The following is a 23,768-nucleotide window of genomic DNA, read 5'->3' on the forward strand; positions in this document are numbered from 1 at the left end:
TATGGATATTTGGATGATACAGATATACCTCCTTAAAGATAGTGTTCGTAGATGACTGTAGAAAATGGAATAATTATGTGAGTAATCGGGTTAATACCACGTTCAGCAATATTTAGCCATATTGCGATATTGGTTTCCAACATACAAGACGGACCATGAAAATATGACTTGAATTTGGACCTGGCTTTCTGGTGTGATGTAACACCCCAGAATCTCCGGTAGAAAAAGGGCTCAAAGCACGAATTAAGATCACGAGATGATACTGATGTATGCATCTGGACATATATTTGCGTAGTATTACTACCTTAATTCATCAGTATATATGTATTTTGCATAAAAGGATATTATAGGATCGACGCTGACATGCGCATATAACCTATTCACCAGTGCTGTAATATTTCATTTCTTCTGACACATATCGACACGAGAAATTATATTTAAATTTAAAAGGAGCCCAAGTGGGATAGAAATTTGAGTCTGAACCTGTTGAACAAGGCTTGTTTCATTTTGGGCTATAGCATTGCCGCAAGGCCTGGGCGGAAGGGAACACCTGTTTGCACCCATCAGATACCAATCACAACTTCTCTCTCCAAACGAAAACAAAGTACGAAAAATGTCGGAAGTGTATCCTTCTAATTTTCTATTTAGATACATGTTTTAACTTTAAAGTAATTATATGTATCTCATGTATTATTGGTATCTGTGATGCTGGTACCGTTTTGTTGCCATTGTGTAGCTTTTGTGGAGTTATTATGAATATCAAATACATGCCTTGAAATATGGACTTGTGAAAGAACTCATCATTGAATCATTTGCATTTAAATTAATGCATATACCATTTACTTGGCGTGTATGGACATATTATCCATCTACTTATACACACTTATTATGGACATATACAGAATTTCATTGTACCTTATTATTTAAAAGAAATACCCGTGAAGATCCGGGTTAGAATAGGCATTCAACAACCCATGCTTGTACGAAGGCGACTTGGCTCGCTGACTTGGTTGATGCATGTCATCGTATCCCAAATGCGTAGATCGGTGCTCTTGATGATAATGACTAAATTGTTTGGTCCAGACTGGATTATTTACGAACCACCGTCATATAGCTGGTATATTGCTGAGTGCGGCGTTAAACAACAAACAATCAAACAAAATCTATATAATTATTAAACACCTTCCAACAATGAGAAATTAAACTTATATTTTCTAAATATTCTGTTATATTTATAACATAATTTGATTCATAATTTAATTATTGCGGTGCTTTCTTCCCTGTCATTCAATGTGCATGTTCAAACCCCTAAACTTTTAATATTTCATTTTTCATAAATGGCTACGTTAGTGCGTTGCCTAGATCTCTCGTTACCTATTCACAAGAATAGATTAAAATAATTTGTTTTACTATCATATTTCTGTTTATCTAATTCATAATACGAAATTGATAATTCATTTAGAATAGTATAGATCATATTCGTGTATATCACTATCTGATGCTAAGGTTTTATGTCAGAAAATATAATTAATTCAAAATGTAGAAAGATACACAATTTGCCATTATTTGACTTTTAAACTGTACAAAGTATGATATAATGATCAGAATGCCTGTAACGGGTAGTATTTAAGAAAGAAATATTTGTCGAGAAGTCCCATTTTTCAGATATGCCCTTCAGTAGTATTATTGCATATCTCCAGAGAGAGGTTTACATTGTAGTTCTCATTATTTGTGGATAATTCAAAAAGCAACATAGAAAATATATATGCTACCATGACGAAAGAATACAGAGTATACATAACTCGCAATTCTATATATTCAGCAAACAGCCCAAAACCGAAACTCCACAACATATCCGATTACACTGATTAAGGCTGTCCCAGTTCTCAATGCGATACTGACGCCCGTTCGTCTCCCAGACCATACAGAATAAATTTAAAAGGAATCCAGCTCAAGTCTAGAACGATATGGCAAGCCTAGATTGCCTTAATTCTATCCATGAAAGTAAGCAGTAATAAAAAAATATTGTTCTTGTCTGCTTCAGATTATATTTTGTAGATACTTATTTTAACTAGGAAAATTGTACTGACACCGGCGCTGTCCCTATTGAAGCTATCCATAAGAATTTCGAATTGCCGTCCATTGTTCGATGTCAATACATCGATGACAAGTGAGGATATCATAAAGTAATCGTTGATGCCGCGCTACACTTTGATAAAAATTATAATCAAGTTGACTGGTGTGTACATTACTACAGTGAACATGTACATGGTCATGCCCTAATAATCAAATGCTGTAATGTCAAATACTAATTTATTATTGTGTGATGAATTTAACGGGATCAGTGGTAACATGTGATATTAATATTCCATCAATTTCTTTCCTGGTTGGTCCATCCATGTCTACAAAATGAAAATAATACAATTAAAATGGAGCATAGAACAATTCTTAATTTCAGGCTAGAGCTGTGGAAATCTAGACTTTCCCAATCATTATAGACTTGAGTTGGTCTCATGTTTTACATTATTCTCTTGGGTCAACGTCACAGCTCATACCATACACTAACAAGACCAGCTTGCCCCCCGCCGGAGCTCCCGGATTTTGGTTATATCATCTAACATGGCCAACTCTGCTCTTAAGTAAACAAGAACCTAATCAGCGAGGGGTCCTTTATCATCCCTATGTGGCTGCTTATAAAAATCTGATATCTTTTCCCAAAGACCTGGTTAATAATATATTTTCTGCTGAATATTCGAAACAAATAGAGTGAGTTGGTACTACATGTACATATGTATACGGTTCTATTTTAAATGACTGCAGCGCTCCATTATGAAAACAATTTGTTTTAACGCCGCTCTCGGCAGTATTCCAGTCATATATGACGGCGGTCTGTTGTATATGAAATATATGCAAATTGAATCTTGAATCTTGAAAGTTGTAACATTCCCGCAAATAAGTATCACATGCAGTATACAGTATATCAACTGCAATATACTGTATACATCAGTATACAGTGTGTCGCGAGCTCTGCGCTGGGCTGGAGCACACATTTCCTACACCTCTCCCTTCGGCAAACACATCACGAGGGTTGCAACGAGGTCACAGGTCAGGCGTGCACTCGTCCGTTGTCTAATACGGTCAAGAGTAATATCTTCCGGAAGACCACTGCACTGGAGGTATGTGGATTATTGAGGAGGTACTACGTGTTTGGAACTGGGAGTTGAACACTAAGCACTTTTAGAGAAGAGCTCACAATAAAACGTTATGGACTCGCGGACGGACTTGTGTTTTCATTTCAAGACGTACATTTATCAGGTTGAACTTCCTAACTGTAACAATAACTGAACGTTACGCCTTTTATACACATTTGTGATGGGGCGACAATGCGACAACGAGACATATTTTGACCTTGAAAATGTCGCGTTACGGCATCGTCGCCCTTTTGTAAAATAAAGAAAAGGATTATCAAAGAGCGACAATGCGAACACGCGACAATGCGACAAATGGCCAATTGTGGCGCTTTTGTTAATTTTGACACGTTTTGCTTGTTTTTGTAAAGGCGTCAATGCGACAATGCGACAACGAGACAATGTCCCTTCCATAGTAATCCGTGCAAATAAAACTGAGTAATGAAATAGAAGTCTGACATGCCAGTTAAAAGATAGAGTGTTGCAGCTTCTGATTTCATAGATCTTCAAGAAGGGTTATCAATAATGGGATGGGTGATGAGTTGAGCTGCATACGCTGTGATTAACAATAATGCTCCGAGTCAATACATTTTGTCAAATGTATGACATGTATTACGTGAATGAACATATTGTTTATACTCGTCCATGTTTTTGACGGACAAAATAATTTACATGCTTGGTAAAACTGAGGACGGGCATCATTGTGTGTTTCCGTGCTTTGTTCAGGTGAACAATTGACTTGTCCTTGCATGTGTTTGTGACGGGTGCCACTTGTGTGGCAGGATACGCTCACCTTTTCCCGAACACCCATTGGATGACCTGAACCACTTCGGATTTTTATCCCACATCAGTCTGATACACCATGATATAACTGAAATACTGAAATACTGTACAGTTGAAAATGATGTTTAATGCGATTACCGTAGTGTGTTACTGCAACTGTTCATATTTTGTGCAGTGATGTTATGTAATATGTAAAAGAAAGCATATTCAATTATCCAATTGATTTGAATAGAATATACTTGCGTCAGTGTATTTTATTAACGCCCCAAATCGTAATTTAAACACATAAAATAACAGATCACGCATGGTGCCCTGACTTACTACTAGATTTAATGGGCCACCCCGGAATAAAATAGTTCCCCCCAAAGCGAGGAACATATGTTTTAGTATGTTTACAAGAAATATATTCCAAACAATATCCTCATTAGATGAGAAGATCTTTTACAGAATTACCTCAGTAAGTCAATTACAATGACAGAGCGTCGTAATACATTTACATCAAGTACAATACGTCAAAATGGCCGACACGATAAACGTGACGGGAGATATTTTCGAAGTTGTTAATTAACCTGTGGCTATTTCAAGCCTTTGGCATCACTGATCAATTGGCCGATCATTGAAAGGTGATTGTGAAGATGTGTCAAATAGATACTAAGGTAAATTCATAGATTTCTGTAAATTGTCACTGCGACAGTTTGGATTTCTTTTCGTGTTTTTTCTCTCTGGGATGGGTTGTAGCGAGGGTATCCTTAAATGGGCTTGCAACCACGCTTCTGTATGAATTCGTACCAGGGAATTCCAAGGGTTTTCCCCAGGAATGTGGAAGTAGTCAGTGTTTACGCCTTTTCAAGAATACAGTCACGTGAAGAACGTCATGTGACCGACCTCGCGTCCAAGTCGTAAATCTTGTAAACTTCACATTAAAAAATTAGTTATTGTTATAACCAAATGAAACACAACCCATTATCCGATAGGGGTAACTGTACATAGCCGTTACCACAATAAACTTAGTAACATTGTTTAGTTTGACTTCTTGGCGCGTGTCTGAATTCCATTAACATGTAACATATCCTAAAACTAGCTTATCAGCAAATCTCGCTGCACTGCGCGCGACAGATACTAGAGCAAGGCATGCCAGAAATACGAAACCTTAAGCTTCCGAAAGGAAGCCTTGGACATCACGTGCGTCGGGGGACCAGCGCCATCTGATTGGCCGTTAACAGTTGTACAAGGCGGAGCAAAAAGCATCGTTTTTCCGTCCATTTTACGCTTGAAAAACTCGACCCTTTTCTGGACACTTTCTAGACGCTGACCAATTAATCAATTTTAATGAATTTTTAGTCGTTTTTCCGTCCAATGACCATATACGGAAAAAAACGACGTTTTCGTGTTTGCAGTGTAACTGCAGTAGATCCCAAGGCAGCAGTTACCTCTGTGGGAACGAGGGTGTAAGATTGCAATCAGTTGACTCCATTTAACGCTACTTTGCAACAAAGCCCCAAATTCCGACTGGGGACACGTTTCTTGCAAGGATTTATTTTGAAGGTGTCCCTAGAGGTTCGGCCACAGAACAATGAGGGTAAAACATGCGTCATTTCCGGTTTGTAGAATTTCTCTGGAGCGATTAGTGGACGTAAGCTGTAAAAGTGATGAGTGTTTAGCGAGTTCCTGATAACACTGACCTTAAGGTCAGACAGCAGTCTCCAGAACACACACACACCCTGATGGTTCCTTCATGCAGGACAGAGCCCAGATGTCAGACAGCGGTCTCCAGAATACCCCCTGATGGTTCCTTCATGCAGGACAGAGCCCAGACGTCAGACAGCGGTCTCCAGAACACACCCTGATAGTTCCTTCATGCAGGACAGAGCCCAGACGTCAGACAGCGGTCTCCAGAACACACCCCCCCTGATGGTTCCTTCATGCAGGACAGAGCCCAAACGTCAGACAGCGGTCTCCAGAATACCCCCTACGTAAACCACTAATTTGCCTCGCCTAGACTCGATCATTCCTAATGTTGCCATTATGTAACGGTGTAATAGAATGACTGAGTGAATATGGTTTTACGCCGCTTTTTGCCATATTCCAGCAATATCATGGAGGGGAACATCAGAAATGGGCTTCACACATTGTACCCGTCGGCGTGACGAGCGAACGCTTTAATCACAAGGTTACCTCAAAGCCCCCAGTATAGTGGACTTTCATGAGACAGTAGTATTGTATTAAAGCCGGAATAAACGATTCGTGGTCGTTGTTAATCGTACAATAAAACACTGCGCCCCTCATTGTTTATTCTCCCTGCAGTGTTTTATTGTACGATAAACAACTCCCACTCATCGTTTATTTCTTTAAAAAAAAAAAACACCGCAGAGAGATGCAGTGTTTTATTGTACGATAAACAATTCCAACTCGTTTATTTCTTTAAAAAATGGTTTATAATTAAGAAATAAAAGACGAATGAAAAAAACCACACTTCATTCTTTGCGATTTATCGCGTAGCTATCTATATTTCAAGCCTAGCAACGGTTTATAATTGAGATACAATTGAGAAGAAAATAATATACCTAATTCCGTAAGCCCAAAACAACTCAGGTGCAAAGAAAGATACATATACCAGTTTAAAAGGTTCTCGTATTAAGGCATTGGTGCGATGGTTTGTCAGATAACAATTGCCTCATAGATCACTTACACAACTCATCATTCTTAATCTTTCTTAAGACTGTTTCCAATTTGTCGTCTCGAGTATTTGAGTCCTATTCAAAAGTTAACAACTTATGGTGCGGTTAAGGTGAGCCGCATGTAATTTGACACCAATTTGTATCCAGCTGGAGTGAGACTAAGTCTATGAAATTGCCAGTCCTCACCCCGAGACTGACAATGGCACGGTGTTAGATTTAATCAAGAAAGCTGGCTTCGAGGGTGAGGAAGCTCTTAAATCACTATTTTACAGTACTAATTTGATAAAGGGGTATTACGGGATAAAGGCATAGCAGAGAGTAGTGTGTTAGTCCCAGCTCATAGAGGTTCTCAACTGTTCCTGAAACGCTGTCTGAGGATGGGAAGAATGGCCTTTAGTGATTAAGACATTGTCATGTGTCACGAGACCCAAGGCGGACGTCTCTTTCCATGCTTCTGGATGGTTTGCCCGTGAAAACACGTCTTTCAAGTATTCCATCTATACTCGTCACGGGGGCACGGGTGGCCCAACCATCCAAGGCACCGCAATTCGCTGTGCAGAGTTGCGTCCCTTGGACATGCCAGAAACTATGATTGTGGGTTTGAATCCCGGTTTGCTCTGATTACGTTTCTTCGTTTGTCCGCACCATACCCGTCGTCTCGGGTTTCACCAAAGTAGTAAATGTTTGAGACCTGCATCAATTCGGGCTCTCCTCCAAAAAAAAGCTGACACACCGTGTTATAACTGGAATACTGTTCAAAGCGACGTTAAACCGAAGTTACTCACTCGAAAAACTCAATAAAAATGAAACGCGTCACTAGATTTGGGGTACGGGCGGGGGGACTACCGCACATTCATGTTTGAAGTTTTGAGTGATGAAATGATGCAACAGGATAACGGTGGAGACGTCGCACGGAAAATAACAAAGGTCAAGGTCATGATCACTCAATATTTTGAGTGACGATATTTGTGAGTGAGTAAGGTTTTACACGTCTTTTATCAATATTCCATCTATGTCACGGCGGGGGACTGTGACGATATGAGAGTACGGATCACACGTTGAGGAATGTTGGCCCACTCACTTGCCTGTTAGTGCACTTGTTACTTGTTACGCTATGCTTGTAGTAAGAGGCGACTTATGGGATCGGGTGGTCAGGTTCGCTGACTTGTTTGATGCAGGTCATAGGTCCCAATTGTGTGGATCGATGCTCATGATAACACTCACTGGATTGTCTGGTCCAGACTCGATTATTTACAGACTGCCGTCATATAGCCGGAATATTGCTGAGTGCGGCGTTAAACAACAAACAAACAAACATCACACGATTAAGAGGACCACCGGACGAATGTAGTGTGACAACACAGGTATATATATTTGCAGACGTTTCGACCATCTGTGGCTGCTTGTTTAATAGCGCTGGCCCACTGAAATACCATTCCGCAGTTTAACAAGAAAACCCCACCCAAGGCGTATTATACTTCGAGCAAGCTGGACCCAGGCTTATGCCCTAAACTGGCTTAATGCCTAAAAGATGTATTATAATATATAGATATATTATAAGTATGCCTACTCAGTTTTCACCTGTTGAAGGAGAAAGAAGTAGTCCTTTAAAGTGGAGAAGTAGCCCTTTAACGTCAAGAAATAGCCTTTTACGTCTAGAAGTAGTCCTGTGAAAAGTGAAGAAGTAGCCCTTTAACGTTAAGAAATAGCCTTTTACGTCTAGAAGTAGTCCTGTGAAAAGTGAAGAAGTAGCCCTTTAACGTCAAGAAATAGCCTTTTACGTCTAGAAGTAGTCCTGTGAAAAGTGAAGAAGTAGCCCTTTAACGTCAAGAAATAGCCTTTTACGTCTAGATGTAGTCCTGTGAAAAGTGAAGAAGTAGCCCTTTAACGTGAAGAAGCAGTCCTGAAATGTCCAGAAGTAGTCCTGAAACGTCAAGAGGTAGTCATGGAAAGCAAAGTAATACTCCTGGAAAGTGAAGTAGTTGTCCAGAAGTAGCCCTGAAACGTCAAGAAGTCCTGAAATATCAAGAAGTAGTCCTGGAATGTCAAGAAGTAGCCCTGAAACGTCAAGAAGTAGCCCTGAAACGTCAAGAAGTAGTCCTGAAACGTCAAGAAGTAGCCCTGAAACGTCAAGAAGTAGACCTGAAACGTCAAGAAGTAGTCCTGAAACGGCAAGAAGTAGTCCTGGAAAGTCAAGAAGTAATCCTGAAACGTCAAGAAGTAGTCCTGAAACGTCAAGAAGTAGTCCTGGAAAGTCAAGAAGTAATCCTGAAACGTCAAGCAGTAGTCCTGAAACGTCGAGAAGAAGTCCTGAAATGTCAAGAAGTAGCCCTGAAATGTCATGAAGTAGCCCTGAAAAGTGAAGTAGTTGTCCTGAAACGTCAAGAAGTATTCCTGAAACATCAAAGAGAAGCCCTGATATGTCAAGAAGTAGTCCTGAAACGTCAAGAAGTAGCCCTGAAACGTCAAAAAGTAATCCTGAAACATCAAGAGTGAGTGAATGAGTTGGGTTTAACGCCGCTTTTAACAGTATTCCAGTTATATCATGGCATGTCATCTTAGTGTGGGAGGAAAGCCCAAAGTGAAGACATTTACCACTTCAGTGAAACCCATGAGCACGGGTGTGGTGCTGACAAACCTAGAAACATAATCGGGTTGAATTCGGTTTTGAACCCACAATCATAGGTTTCTGGCGTGCCCAAGGGACGCAACTCTGCACAGCGAATCATGGCGCCTTAGACTACTGGGCCACCATCCTTCCCACCTCAAACATCAAGAAGTAGTCCTGGAAAGTAAAAGTAGTAGTCCTGAAATGTCTAGTAGTCCAGAAACATTAAGAAGTAGTCCTTAATTTTCATTGCAAATAATAAAGAAGTTGTGATGTTGCATGTGTTTGTGACGGGTGCCACCTTTTCGTGAACAACTGGTGTCAACACTATTTGATAGTGATTCATCCACACTTCTTTTGGCAGAGATTTCTTATGAATATTGAAATGGGTTTTGTCTCTTTTATTCATAAAGGTTTCAGGTCTTCATTTTCATTATTATCAGATCACGCAGAGACCTACGTATCGGTATACTGGTATCTGAGTAAAAGAGAGTTGGGTTCATATTGAGACCAGGTACATTTCCAGTTACAGCTGCAAAGGCATATATTTTTTAATTTAACTAGGAGACAAAATTTATGTAATTTTTGTGGCAGACCATTTCTTTTTTTTCCCCACAAAATGAAGCATAATTATTTCATTAAAGAATTTTCAGGGACAATTAATTAATTTCGATAAAATCCCAGGCCCCCCAAGAATATCAAATGGTCAGCCCCTAAGCACTCATTCAGAAAAACTGTACTTTATTGTGACATTTGAATATACACATAAATTTACTGCAGGCCACAAGGACCCATACAACCACGGCCGATATGAGATCTACCTGTCACAGGCCTACGGGCAGGCGCTTATTTCAGACACTGCAGCAGGTACAATGACATGGTATAAACTAAGTCCCCTAGCCTGACCACCCAGTCCATTATGTAGCCTCGGACCCCAAACAAGGGTTACTGGGGACTAATTCTATAGGCTTGATTGCTGTGTGAAACAGGACTCACATTACCATGGTCACCAGGCTCCTTCACAACCATGGCGCCATAGTCCAGGGGAAAGGAAAACAACATTTATCAAAACTGACGTAAAGAGAAGACAAATGCAAGACCACAAACTGTAAATTTAATGCCAATGCACCTTGTACAAGAAGATAATAAAAGTAACTGCACCCAGCATTTCCACATGCAACATGTCAAGGAAGGTGCAGTCTCTCAAGGTAATAAATAAGACTCACAGTACACAAGGTGAGAACAGAATTACAGCACATTCAGCTGTTCACCGGTAAGTTGTGTTGGCATGGGATGGTATATTGTGAAGATATTGTTGTTGGTATGGTATGGTATGGTATGGTATGGTATGGTATGGAATGGTATGGAATGGTATGGTATGGTGTGTCAATATTGGTATTGTATATTGTGATGGTATGTTGTGTTGGCATGGTATGTTGTATTGGTTTGGTATGGTAATGGTATATTTTGTTGGTATGGTATGTTGGTATGTCTACGTCAGATTGCTTGAGGTTAGTCAGCAACAGAAATTGGCTCCACCAATGGTCAGGAATCAAACTATGTTGTACTACAAGTCTTTTGTTAAGTTTCACATGTTTCTACTATTAACTGGACGTGACCCTTTTTGGAAAGACAAAACTATATGTTGTAAAAATTGTTCGTGTATTGTGTTTGTTGAACTATTTTGTAGTGGTTGATTTGTTTAAGAAACTACTGATAACACTATTACACATTAACATTGTTCTTATTCCGCTTCACATCCTTCATCAACACAGACTACACAAGATTCCTCAATCAGGCTCTATCTCTTATCCATCAGAGCAGTCAACACATACCACAATACACCTACTTGCTCTTGATACAATCATGGCAACTGTTATTTGAGTTCCCTGTCAAATGCCCCTGCTGCTTTTTCATACAAAAAGATGTTACCATCTAAAATAACATACACTGCTCCTTGTCCAATTGTCTTCAGGTACCGATGGAATCTAAGACACATAGAAAAATTAAATCAATGTCAAAATATAACTGTCTCCAAAAGATGCATGGAAATTCAGGATACAAGACAGTTAACGACTGGTGGTCGTTGTTTATCGTACAGAAAACACTGCAGGGAGAATAAACCATGAGGTGCACACCCTGGTTTATTCTCCCTGAAGTGATTGAAAAGTATTTACCCCTATTTAAATAATGTTAACTCCCTGAAAACAATCTGATCTTGGAAATGTTGGACAAGTCTATTTTATGATCAGGGAAGTTAAATTTGGTATTTCCCGGATATTCTTACAGTTTACAGGTCAATTATCTGTACCTTTTCTCTAAATATCGATACACATATCTCTCCCACTTTTGGGTGCAATCAATTGGCCATTGTGTTTATCTATGTTGCCCAGCTACGTCTGTGGAAACAACTCACCAGATATGTCCCGCTAAAAAAATAACGTTGTCCAATTTACGATGTCATGAAATTGCAAGCTCATGTTCGAATCTCCATAAATGACATCATGATAGAACGTTTCGTGATAATAAACCATGCTTTGTTCTTCATTGTTCTTTGCGATTTTATCGCGTAGCTATCTTACATAAGAAAGTATAGGAGTCTATACATACTACTCAAAACAAGTAATAGGACACCCACAGTTAGAAGGCTGTGTTGCAATACAAGCCATGACAGAATATCTATATTCATACTAAAATTATCAGGTACTCTTTAACTCCTTTTTAGTAGTACATGTATATCATAAACTAGCAGTTGATCAATTAGGATGCCAAACTTTAGTCACTTCTTTGTTTGAATGTTGTTGATGGAGGAACAAGCCTGTGACATACTGGCAATGACATTAACATGCTTTATCTGTTGTCAATTATCACTAGACCATGTAGACAGCGCGAACATAATCAAAACACAGTGCCACACAGTAGTAAATCTGTTCTATTTCTTTGTTTGTCAATCATCCACAATCAATAACAATCTGCCAGATGATATGTCATACTTCATGTCCACATGTCCCATCCTCGAGTATCCAGGCTACCATGTCTCCATTTGATTTTGATAGATACCCTGGGTCCATTCTCCATTAAAGCTTCATTTCAGGAAACAACACAACCATCACCATCACTCTTATCACCAGCTTAGCTCAGAATAACTTTCACTCGTGTGTTATTTGACAGGACAGCATGTCAGTTGAATGGGTCTCATTCTAACGGGTACCCATTCACTGCTGGAGAATGGCAAATAAAACAAAATTCCCATACAAGTCTTAATAAACATGATAAACATAACTGCAATGATTAACTCTCGTTCCAAAGTTATGCAAAAATAGTAACAACACAAGAAACGTGTTTCAAATTAAATTTGAGAGACAATACCATACAATCAACATTTTCCAGTACATATAACACATCAATCTAATCATAAATGTCGGTGGCCATATAAACCTAATCGAACTCGGTTATGATACAAGCCTATATGACCTCAAAATTTCTCAGGGAACTTGTTCCATAAAAGGAATAACTCATGAATATTAATGACCTAACGACCTAGTTTTGCGATGTTTGTACAAGTGAGTTCTGCTGTAGTTTCTACGTGTTTGTATATTCTTATCCGATTAAAAGTCACAATACTCATTTTAAATAGTAGTTCTTGATACAGATTTTTGACGTAGTACATATTCTCTACAACAAGTGCGTTAGTTTTGAATGTGGGCCCACCTCAAACTTTCGATTAGGCAAGCGGAGTTAGCTCCCTTATTGAACCACCGATAATGCGGTTCCGCCCAAACATATATACAAGTCAAAAGGAACTTGTAGTGTAACCACTGAGTTATTGGGATTTTTTGTCATTAAACAGTGTATCACTAACTAACCACGGGGGTCTGGGTCGTACTGTGGGTCCCCGGTTCCTACTCAGGACCCACCCGACCCGAGAGCCTGAGTTACCCATCCCAGCCCTAGTCCCAATGTATTGTTTGTTTGACTGACTCTGAGTAAAACAGATCTTCTACTCTGATACCACTCTGTATGGAGACCTGGTGAACAGCACATCAGCTGAACCCTGTGCAATCTTTGAAGGATGCATAGATTCTTGAGCCAGTCAGATTCACCGTAATGTCTTCACGATCTCAATTTGGAAATTTCTATCTTTAAAAAGAAAACACACATGAACACAAGTGTACCCTCGATAGCATGGTCACATGTAGGACACAATTTGGGTGGAGATGCCATGGCGTTAAGGAACAACAGGGTATGTAAATATCCACGACAACATAATAGTGTGAACTGTATTATTTTCCATTTGGAACTGCCCATTTTTGTTTGTTTTCAAGATACAGAAATAAGATATGCTGCTCTGAATGTTTCACTTGCTCATACAAAACATTTAGATGTTCAATGCTGATTGCTTCCTACATGTTAGATCTCCATACAGAGTTGAATAGTATAGGAGCAAGGATCTGTATTGAATGAGATTGAACTCCTGTTTGAGATCACAACCCTATTACCAGAACACATACCAAATAACAGCAAAGCGCATTGTTACCATGGTTACAGGACTATTTTTAACACTGTAAAACAAAACAGTACCACACCCACAAGCAAGAAAATCCCAGTTTGGGGTAGAATCAGTCCAGTTGTAGGTTGCTGGTAAGGTATAGTAGAGCTGTAGTAGTCTCATTGTTAGGCATGACGCTGTACGCCTGCCGCAGGCCGTCAGTCGACTGGTCGTAAGACTCCTCCATTGAAGCACTGATAACGTCTTGAACTAGAGTGGGCTGCTCCGTGACAGTGTGAACAGTCTGCAGAGCATCTGCATCCACCGTTGTCAGCTGCTCCACGGCCAGGTTCTGCATCTCGCGCATGCCCGGAGTGTCGTGAGTCCGAACATGCCGGCGCAGAGCGTACTTAGTGTTGAAGCGTTTGCTACACTTATCACAGCCGAAGGACCGGGGATTCACATGAATTGTCTGGATGTGCTTTTTCTGCACGTTCTGAGTTTTGAAGGAAGCTCCACAGTGATCACAGAGGTATGGTCGCTCGGTCGAGTGCATTGTCAGGTGTTCGGCCAGGTGTGACTGCATAGAAATCATAGGTAGGTATAGTGGTTGTTCACATGCTTATTAAGATAATATAACAATTCAATATGGAATAATAATAACAACAACAACAATAATAACAATAATAATCTATGTTTTCAGGGCTCACATTTCGGTGAACACACATTTATCCCTTGACCCATTCCCGTAGTTCTCCCGATCTCAAATTACCTGCCCCTGATTTTCATTAATATTATACCGACTGATCAAATGTCGAGATACGGAAAAATGGAAGTGGGTAAGGGAGGTGACTGGAAACCAAAGCCAACGACAGAATCTCAGACTGAAGACTGTGTTTTCATTTTCAAAAATACATAATGTTTTCATTTCCATGCCATGAACAAATGGTCTTACTCATCTTTATAAAGTTTCAGCTCTCCGAGCCCTGTCGTTTTCTGAGGAGTGAGAACTTTACAGATTTTCAAAGTTTGATTTTTTTCTGATTTTTTTTTTTAATATTCTTATGTCACTGGAATGATAAAATCTACATCATATCAATGATTTCAGATTCCTAGACCTCATGGTTTTCAAAAGATATATATATATATATATATATATATATATATATATATACTTATTTTAAACATGTTTAAACCATGTAAACAAGTTTAAAAGAAAATAATATTTCTTTTTAATGCCATGACCAAATCTCAGTCTTATTATGACATGTTTGATACCTGACATCCAACTGAACATTCGGGATCAGTCCTTCATCATCTTGGAGAAGAACAGACCAACAGGACACCGCATCCTTTGAGTGAGTGAGTCTGGTTTACGCTGCTTTTTGAAATATTCAAGCAGTATCATGGCAGGGAATACCAGAAAATGGCTTCACACATTTTACCCATGTGGGGAATCTAACCCAGGCCTTTGGCATGATGGGTGGACGCTTTCGCCACAAGACTACACCACCAATCCTCACCCTTCAAGCTTAAAACTAAGACAAGAAACACAAACCTGAGATCGGAAGCCTTTCCCACACTGCTTACAATGGAAAGAAAAGTTTCTGTCTTTACGATCCTGATGAGTCAGTTTATGTTGAGCTAGTGTGTCTGGTCGTTTGAAGGCCATTCCGCACAGATCACATAAATAAGGCCGACTGTTTCCATGGACATTAGCACGATGCCGTAGATAGTGCTCTTTGCGATAAGTCAAATATTCACAGTCAGGGCAGGGATAGCTCAGCTTCAACCCTTCAAGTTCACCAGTTGTCAAATGTATCTGAATGTGGCGAGCCATCAACGAGTCTTGGCTGGTTCTATAGTTACACTCAGGACACTTCAGATGGGCCGATTTTTTGGGTGTGTGTTTCAGCCGCTTGTGTTTAAGAACTAACTTGGCATTGTCTGCCTTGTATGGACACTGTTCACACTTGTGTCCCTGTCCACTGTGGGTGATCTCGTGTCTGCGCATGACACTGTAGCGGATGGCGATGAAGTTGCACTGACTGCATGGGTACAGGCGAGTGTTCTTCTCATGGAGAACCATGTGTTTGCTCAGGTGACTCTCTCGCTTTGTCTTGAAGGAACAAATCTTGCAGAAGTACTTGAATGGTGTTCTCAGCTCGTATTTCCTTCTGCTTTTTGCTCTTTCCTGTATTCGTAACTCGTCTGAAAAAGACATTACAGGATACTAGTAAAAATATGTTACTACTATTATAGTGTTTCAATTAGGCAAAAAAAAGAATAGTCTTGGCTCGTAGGCACTGCCCGCATCATAATAGAGTCTGCTGCCTGTTTCGTTTTTTTTTCCATTTTCAAAAGGATAAAAAAAATCCTGATATGCAAAAATAATGTGTTCCAAAATATCACACAGTTACTTCCTTTTAAATGCGTACTGCTTTACTGCACATCTGATGTTATGGTCATAGCAGCAATAGGAGTTTGTATGCTTGTTTATATCGGGAGGCCCTTTCCCAGGTTGATGGTACACAACAGTTCATTTGGTTACATACTAGTTTGAACAAGCAACGACAAAAAACACCGCCGGCCCGCACTATATTTTCAAAAGCCATTGCCTGAGAACCAATCCTTTCTCTTTTTAGGCCTTAAGACAGGTAGCTCAGTAATCACGTCGGCAGGTCCTGAGTAGGATCCAGACATCCACAGGAGTCACATGCTACATTGTTTAATGACAAAAACAATAAAATGTCACAGTCTCACAACAAGTCACTAATCTTTTCATTTCTCTGCGACTGTGCACACATTCCTTCAGAATTTTCAATCAAACTTGCTTGGACTAAAAATTGTTGCTTTTGTGTATGAGGGAGTAGGGTTATGCCCCTTGTAACATATATATCACGGTGGGGGACACCGTAACTGTGCTTCACACATCGTTGTACCAATTGGGGAATCAACCCAGGTCTTCGGTTTGATGAACGAACACATTAACCATCAGGCCATAGTTTAGTTTTAGACATTCTTTTCCATGACAATACTCTTCCTGCATTCCTTTAGTCTGACAGATGTTGACAGATGTTGACAAGTATATGGTGAAGGTGAGGTGAAATGGGTGTGTGAGTGTGTGGGTGCCTGCTTATACTAGTTTGTGTGTGTGTGTGTGTGTGTGTGTGTCTATGTCTGCACATACTAGTTCGGAGTCCAGGGAGAATGGGTCAAGAGACTTAAAGTGTGGATTGGGTGATCACATGTGTGACCTTGCTTTGTGTCTTCATGTTCCAGACCTGAACATTTACATGTGTGCAGTGATATTCCTGGAGTACTGCAGACAGCATCTTAAATCACACACACACACACACACACACACACACACTCACTCACTACCTGCATCGCCTGTAGCAGTTCCCCCTCCTCCAGCTCCACTGCTGGTGACCTTCACCTTGTCCCCCTGGGACTTGGGAACCCTCTTGGGATGCAGCATCTTCCTGTTGCGCTTTGTTCGCCGAGGTTTGTATTCCTCGTCCTCCTGGTCCATGTCCCCGAGCTGCACACAGCCACTGTAGCGGAGGGGCTGGTGGACCTCCCGCCCATGGGACGACACGAGCGGCACCAGCAGGTTACAGTTGGTGCCCTTGCTGTCCTGCTCGACCTTCACGTCACATGCAGCAGGGCTGTCTTCTTTGTTGTCATCAACAAATTCTAATCTGAAATGAAGGAAATATTAATATTGCCTGCTGTACAAAATTCCAGGGCACAAAAGGACTAGAATAATGCATGTACACACAGGTGATGTTACTTGCTACTTGTCTTCCTTTTGACCCTGGGACAGATATCAAGGATTGCTAGCCTCACCTTCTTTCAGACATTTTATTCTAAACTATGATGACAGTCAGCCTCTAAGTTTCAACATCCTGGATCTGCCTCTTTGTGTTTCATTACAACATACATTACTTGTCTACCTCTGAAGCCCACGTTACGTTTTCAGTACAGAAAAGGTCCCCAGTTCCCCCAACCAATGAGGACCAGGTAGTTACCATGGTAACACTGCGTGACCCGACTGAGTGTGTGCCATTGTAGATCCAAGGCATGGATCTTTGCTCATGCTGTCAACCATGCTCCCCACTTGCCTGAGGGTAGGGTGTTGAGGAGAGGAATGGATGTCCCTCTACATGTCCTTGTACATGTTTTAAATGACCCATCCCAAAAATGTGTACCTATTAGTTTTTACGACCCTCCCCAGAGACTGTCATATTTTCAAATCCCTTGATCCACTGACCATCCCAACCTCCATAATAAATTACCTTTATGTTTACAAGCCAGTGATGACAGTCATGACGCCGAATACTCTAACCCCAGCTAAATTATTTTCTTTGTAACTTTGAATTTCTATTTCATTTCAACTAGCATGAAATAGGAATAATAAGAATGTACGGGGAAATTTGGGAGATTTTCCACTTGTATGCAATCTCGAACAAACCTGATTAAACAAACATAAAGGTAACTTCATTTGGGTAAACTGGACAGACATAAACCTTTTCAAAATGCACAATGATGGCATTCCCAAAGACATACACAAAAATATAAACGTGACTACATTTGGGGTTAGTTCATTCTTGTAATGGCCGCTTCCACGCTGACGGCAGCGATGTTGCCGAGAGTGTAATGAAGGTGTCACAAGCTGGGAAGGAGCTGGCAGAACAGCATACAAGGGAGGCAACTCTCATGAGTCATTTTTACCCTGGCATTGACTCTGACAACAACATGTCCAAAATACATATGTAGCCAAACTTATTCATCACTATTTCATCCTTCAGCAGAAAACAGCAAGAGCGATAATTTCTTAAAAAATGTTATTCTTGTTAGGCCACTCACTTACACCAGGGTACTCCAAGAATCCAGAATTTAGTGCAATGACCATGGAATTATTGACAGACGAGCACAACAACAGGGGCAATAGCTAGAGTTCAGTCTCGTTTGTTTGAACTGTAGATGTTGTGTCTTGCTTTTGTCGTGGCTCATTTTCAGTGGTTTCATAGGTACACATGAAAATTTCTTAATTGAACATATAGTTGTTATACAATGAAAAAATACATGTGAACTCTAGTCTTTCGGGATCCCATGAATTTGCCTTACTAATACAATGATTACTGTTACCATAAATCCACTCGTAAGTTTGTTTGTGATGCATGTCATAGCTAGATACAATACTAAGGTAACGATACCATAAATGCATCTTCTATACCTCCAGGGCTTGCATTTCAGTCAACCTCCACTAACCCCTGGATCCATTCCCGTGGTTCTCATAATCACTGTAGAGACTTACCTCGTTTTTGTACAGAAGGGCATCATGGCCTGCAGTTTGTTGTAGACACGGACCAACATGCTGACGTTGCCGATGATGGTGTAGTCCTTCTCCCTGTCGATGTTGAGGTGCGTGCGCACATCGGCCTGCACCTCGTCCAGCAGCACCGAGTGGCTGCCTGGTATAGCGTGCAGCAGTGCAGCGGACAGGGTCGCTGACACTTGACAGAAGATCTCTGGCTGGAACGGTCAAGGCTCTCAGTGAGTGAGATGTGTTTTAAGCCGCTTTCAACAGTATTCCAGTTATATCACAGCATGGAAGGAAGGTGGGAGGAAGGCCCAAAGTAATGCAGGTTTCAGATGTTTACCACTTTGGTGAAACCCACAAGCACAAGTATGGTGCTGACAAACCTAGAAACATAATCAGGGCCGGGCTAACAGGGGTTAGAACATACGATTATAGGCTTCTGGTGTGCCCAAGGGACAAAACTCTGCACAGTGAATTATAAGACACCTTTAACAATTGGGCAACTCCTCCCCCCCTTCATCGTGCCTTCTTTTATGCTTATCATTTACCTAAGGCCTCAGTATAAATTATTTGGTTCACAGATTCTTTTTCAAAACCATTTGCATGATACAGCCTCAGGTCATGGTGGATGAAATACAAAGCATGTCTTTTAAGTATTAGCATTAGGGGATGAGGAAAGAGATAGAACAAAAGAGGTTTTCTGGAATGACAAGTCATTGAGTTACTTCCCTTCCCCCATATGCCTGTTTGTCAACTTGCTGCTGATTTAAGTCACAGACTTGACATGAATAAACTAAAATGTTTTAAACACTATTCAATACAGTTATACAATGTGTGAACTTTGGGGGCTGTTGAGCTGTTAAACAAGTTATCAAAACAATATCCATGATACCTAAGAAATAAAGGAAATCAAGGCAAAGGCATACCTAAATTATGGGTAGTTTGTAAAATGATCGTATTTTCATATCAACTTTGCAATGATTTGAAATAAATAATTAACAAATATAACCCCCTTTTTCACTGTCAAAAGCAAATTAATGTATCAAAAGCTAAAGGTTTTTTAACATGTTAGAGTGGAGCTCAACGAGGCAACATTTCATTGAACCTTTTCATAGAACCATATACAATATCAGACAAAAATAATGTAAGAGGATGAGTAACGGGATTGTTCATACCTGCCACAAATGGGATAATCCAATAGACATGCTAGATACCTACAAATTATTGACAGCAGTATTATTTTGCTAATCTCAGGTTAACATTCCTACCCTGAACTTACAGTAAACTCTTCTCTGTTCAGATTTGCTGGTTCAGTCCGAGTGTCCGAAGCCCCTGCTTGAAGCTGCACCTGAACCGATGTCTCTACTGAACCCTTGACCAATGCCTCCTCCACCACTGCTGAGAAGGTCGCTGTAGGCACTCCAACAACATCATCCACAACAGTGTTGCCCGGGAAATGACCTTGGCCATCAATCTGAGCATCGATTACGTTCTGGGCAACAAGAGATTCTTCCAGCTTTGGAGCAACATCCTCAATGGCTGTGATGTGGCTACCTTGTTCAATGGACTCGATGTCAGCGGCTCCATCAATCTGTTCCAAGTTGAAGGGCAGGGTGTGGAAGGTGATGAGAGTGTTCTGTGGCACCAGCGCCCACTGAGACTGAGAGGAGTTAAAGTCCCCACCAATAGATGTCGCCACAGACACAGCATCCGGATCACCAACACCAACATTCTCTTCACTTTGTCTGGAGAACAGATGACAGTCAAACAATATCTAGAGTCACAGCTGAAAGGGCTCAATTTAAGGAACTAGATATAGCTTGCGCCTGGTCATATTGCCAAGGCAGGGAGGTAACTGACTGTAAAAGTCCAGTTTCAACCATCGCCGAACTAGACTGGAATTTCTGGGTTCGATAGTAGCGCCACCAGAGGCTATTATGAGTTATGTCCCTTCTAGTCCCTCCTATTGACCAATCAGATTCCACCTCTCATATCACTCGGATTTGCTTCAAACAAAATGGCGTTGCCAAGTGAAGATGATCTGATCAGTAATCAAGATCTATATTGTAATAAAATGTGTCTTACTTTGCGAAGTGCATCAAATCACATGAGAACCGTGAGTAATAACATGAAAAGATTTGGAACACATCTTTTGTTGCTGAGTTGTTGGTACACATGCTTTGCAAAGCCTGCAATTGACAGAAATTTGCACAGCAATTTACAAATTGATGTTGATTTTGCTACGCAATTTTGATCGGACTATACATAGACTTGTTTGTCTAGCTAAAGTATAACTCCATAAGACCATAATTTCAGCCTAGTTCGGCTGGGGCGGAAACTTGACTTTTAAAGTCAGTTAAATCCCTCGCCTCGGGAAGATGGCACTTGGTTCATGCTGACAAACTTTCATAATGAAACTTGGAAGCAAATAAATCACATGTGTCTTTGACCCTTGGTTATTGCTGCTCTTTCAAAATCTGTGGCACTTCACTTTTTAGCAAAATTCATGCATAATCATGTTTTGGCCTGGTTTGATCAATTAATATGTGTGAACTTTCTCTAAAAAGTCCTGTTTTCTGATATTGTTTTTTCGCCCTACCTTAAGAATACAGTACCACAAAATTCTTCACACAAAAACATGGAGAAAGCAGGATGAAATTGTTTAGTGTCAAATATTTTGGCGACTGGAAACAGTCCTGGAACAGTCACACAAGCCAATTTCACCAGCTACATTTATTCAGTAATGGCATGACTAGGTAAATTTGCACTCAGTTTCACAGTGTGGCCGTAGCTCAGTCGGTTAGCTGTCGGGCCAACAATCCGACGGTTGCATCCGATTGATTCTCACAAAAACTGGTTGCTTAAATTGTCTTTGAGAGAGAACTAGTGGTACTGTATTCTAAAGGTGCTCTATTTTTTTCTTCAACTGGTATGGTCATATATTTTTTAATCATTGTCTTATGTCGTTTTTGATGACATCCTGCATATTCTTAGTGACATCATTTGAACAAAATTGTTTGTTTGTTTGTTGTTTAATGCCATATGACGGCGGTCTGTAGATAATTGAGTCTAGACCAGACAATCCAGTAATTGACATCATGAGCATCGATCCACGCAATTGGGATACAATGAGATGCATTAACCAAGTCAGCGAGCCTGACCACCCAATCCCATTAGTCGCCTCTTATGACAAGCATAGTCACTTTTTATAACAAGCATGGGTTGCTGAAGACCTATTCTACCCCGGATCTTCACGGATCCATTAGAACAATAATAATGGGTTATTTGGCATGTGTATCCAGTGTTGGTCCTTGAGATTGCAGGTGCAATACAGTTACTATTATTAATAGTAGCCTCGAGACTACCCTAAATCTTCAACTTGTAACATTTTGTTGAGTGTCACTAGGTCTTGGATGGCTAACTCGGGTACCCAGTTTCGGGTGGGTACTGAGTCGGACCCGGGTACCCTCAGGACTACCTGGACCAATGGTAAGTAACCTGATATAGTTTAAGGACAAAAATTCACTGTAACTCCAAGGTTACACAACAAGTCGCTAATGTTCACATTTCCTTCTCTCTATGCACGCACTTCTTGTGACTTTCATATGTTTTGAGTAAAGGTAAAGCTTCAGTCAACTACAGTGTATGCATGACCAGACCCTATTTCTTTGTATCCCCTTGTTATGGGTATTCGGACGCTTAGAAACATTCGTAGTTTTCTCCCAAATCACATGAACAACTGTAAAACATCCCATTCACTTATAAAAGACAACTTTTTGTTAAAAACAAGCCATCATCTGGCTATTTACAATGTCTGTTGATGTTACATTTCCCGTTATAGCGGGAATAGGCCCAAGTCGCGATTAACATTGCCGTCCGAACACCGATGATCATGTTGATCCGACGATATGCATAACTATCAAAATAGTTTTGGCCAGGCTCCAGTAAAACAATTCTCAATCGAACATTTTGTACCCAACTTTTGAGAGCTACAGCGGGTACCCGGGTAGGGTCGGGTACCCGGCTAGTAAATTTGGACTCGTACCAGCCCTGAGAGTTACCCCATGAATTTCGAACATTTGTGTGATTTTGTCAGTGTTTCTCCACAATGACTAGTTTTAACATTCATTGATTTAGCCGATTCTGTTACACATAAATTACTACAGCTTGTGATTAACACAATGCGGAAACATTTGCTCATATTTGTCACAGAATAAACTTTTGAGAACCGACCGCTTGACCCTGTCAGTGTGAAATAGCATCGTAGAACATGAAACTCACGGTGCAAGTGTTGGTTCGGTTTCCTCTTCCATTCCAGAGACACAAGCAGAATAGTAGACAACTATAGCTAATGACTTATTTCTACCGACGGTGTGAACTTGAAGATGACGGATTCAGTCGCCATAATCCCTTACGGATGCCATTTTACTGTTGGAACTGAATGGCGTTGCCTGAAAAGGAAATTGAATTTCAGAGTTACAAACCAGATTATTGATCTTTCTGCCATCTTGTGAAATATTTAGGTTGTTTCTAGTTGTACTTACATTACTGATAATCGCCTTACTTAGCTCGTAATGTTACAACACGTTTGTGAAAAGACAGAAGAGAAATCCTATGATTCGGATTATGATACCGGAATAATTACGGAAAATATATCATTTTCATTCGGCATTTTCGGACACAACATTATTTT

General features: G+C 40.4%; 1 protein-coding gene across 1 annotated transcript; it reads right to left on the reverse strand.

Annotated features, from left to right (window-relative positions):
• Nucleotides 1-10,357: 10,357 nt before the first annotated feature.
• Nucleotides 10,358-23,724, reverse strand: LOC124110718 (zinc finger protein 69 homolog B-like). Its single transcript, XM_046470077.2, has 7 exons — nucleotides 23,620-23,724; nucleotides 23,357-23,526; nucleotides 20,355-20,820; nucleotides 19,070-19,287; nucleotides 17,131-17,450; nucleotides 15,305-15,957; nucleotides 10,358-14,326 (listed from the first exon to the last, which is right to left on the reverse strand). The coding sequence occupies exons 2-7, from the start codon at nucleotides 23,386-23,388 to the stop codon at nucleotides 13,877-13,879; spliced, it is 2,139 nt and encodes a 712-aa protein (XP_046326033.1). The 5' UTR covers nucleotides 23,389-23,526; nucleotides 23,620-23,724; the 3' UTR covers nucleotides 10,358-13,876.
• Between the last annotated feature and the right edge of the window lie 44 nt (nucleotides 23,725-23,768).

Source organism: Haliotis rufescens, unplaced genomic scaffold (genome assembly GCF_023055435.1).
Source record: "Haliotis rufescens isolate VD_foot unplaced genomic scaffold, xgHalRufe1.0.p SCAF_10, whole genome shotgun sequence".
NCBI classification, from domain to species: domain Eukaryota; kingdom Metazoa; phylum Mollusca; class Gastropoda; order Lepetellida; family Haliotidae; genus Haliotis; species Haliotis rufescens.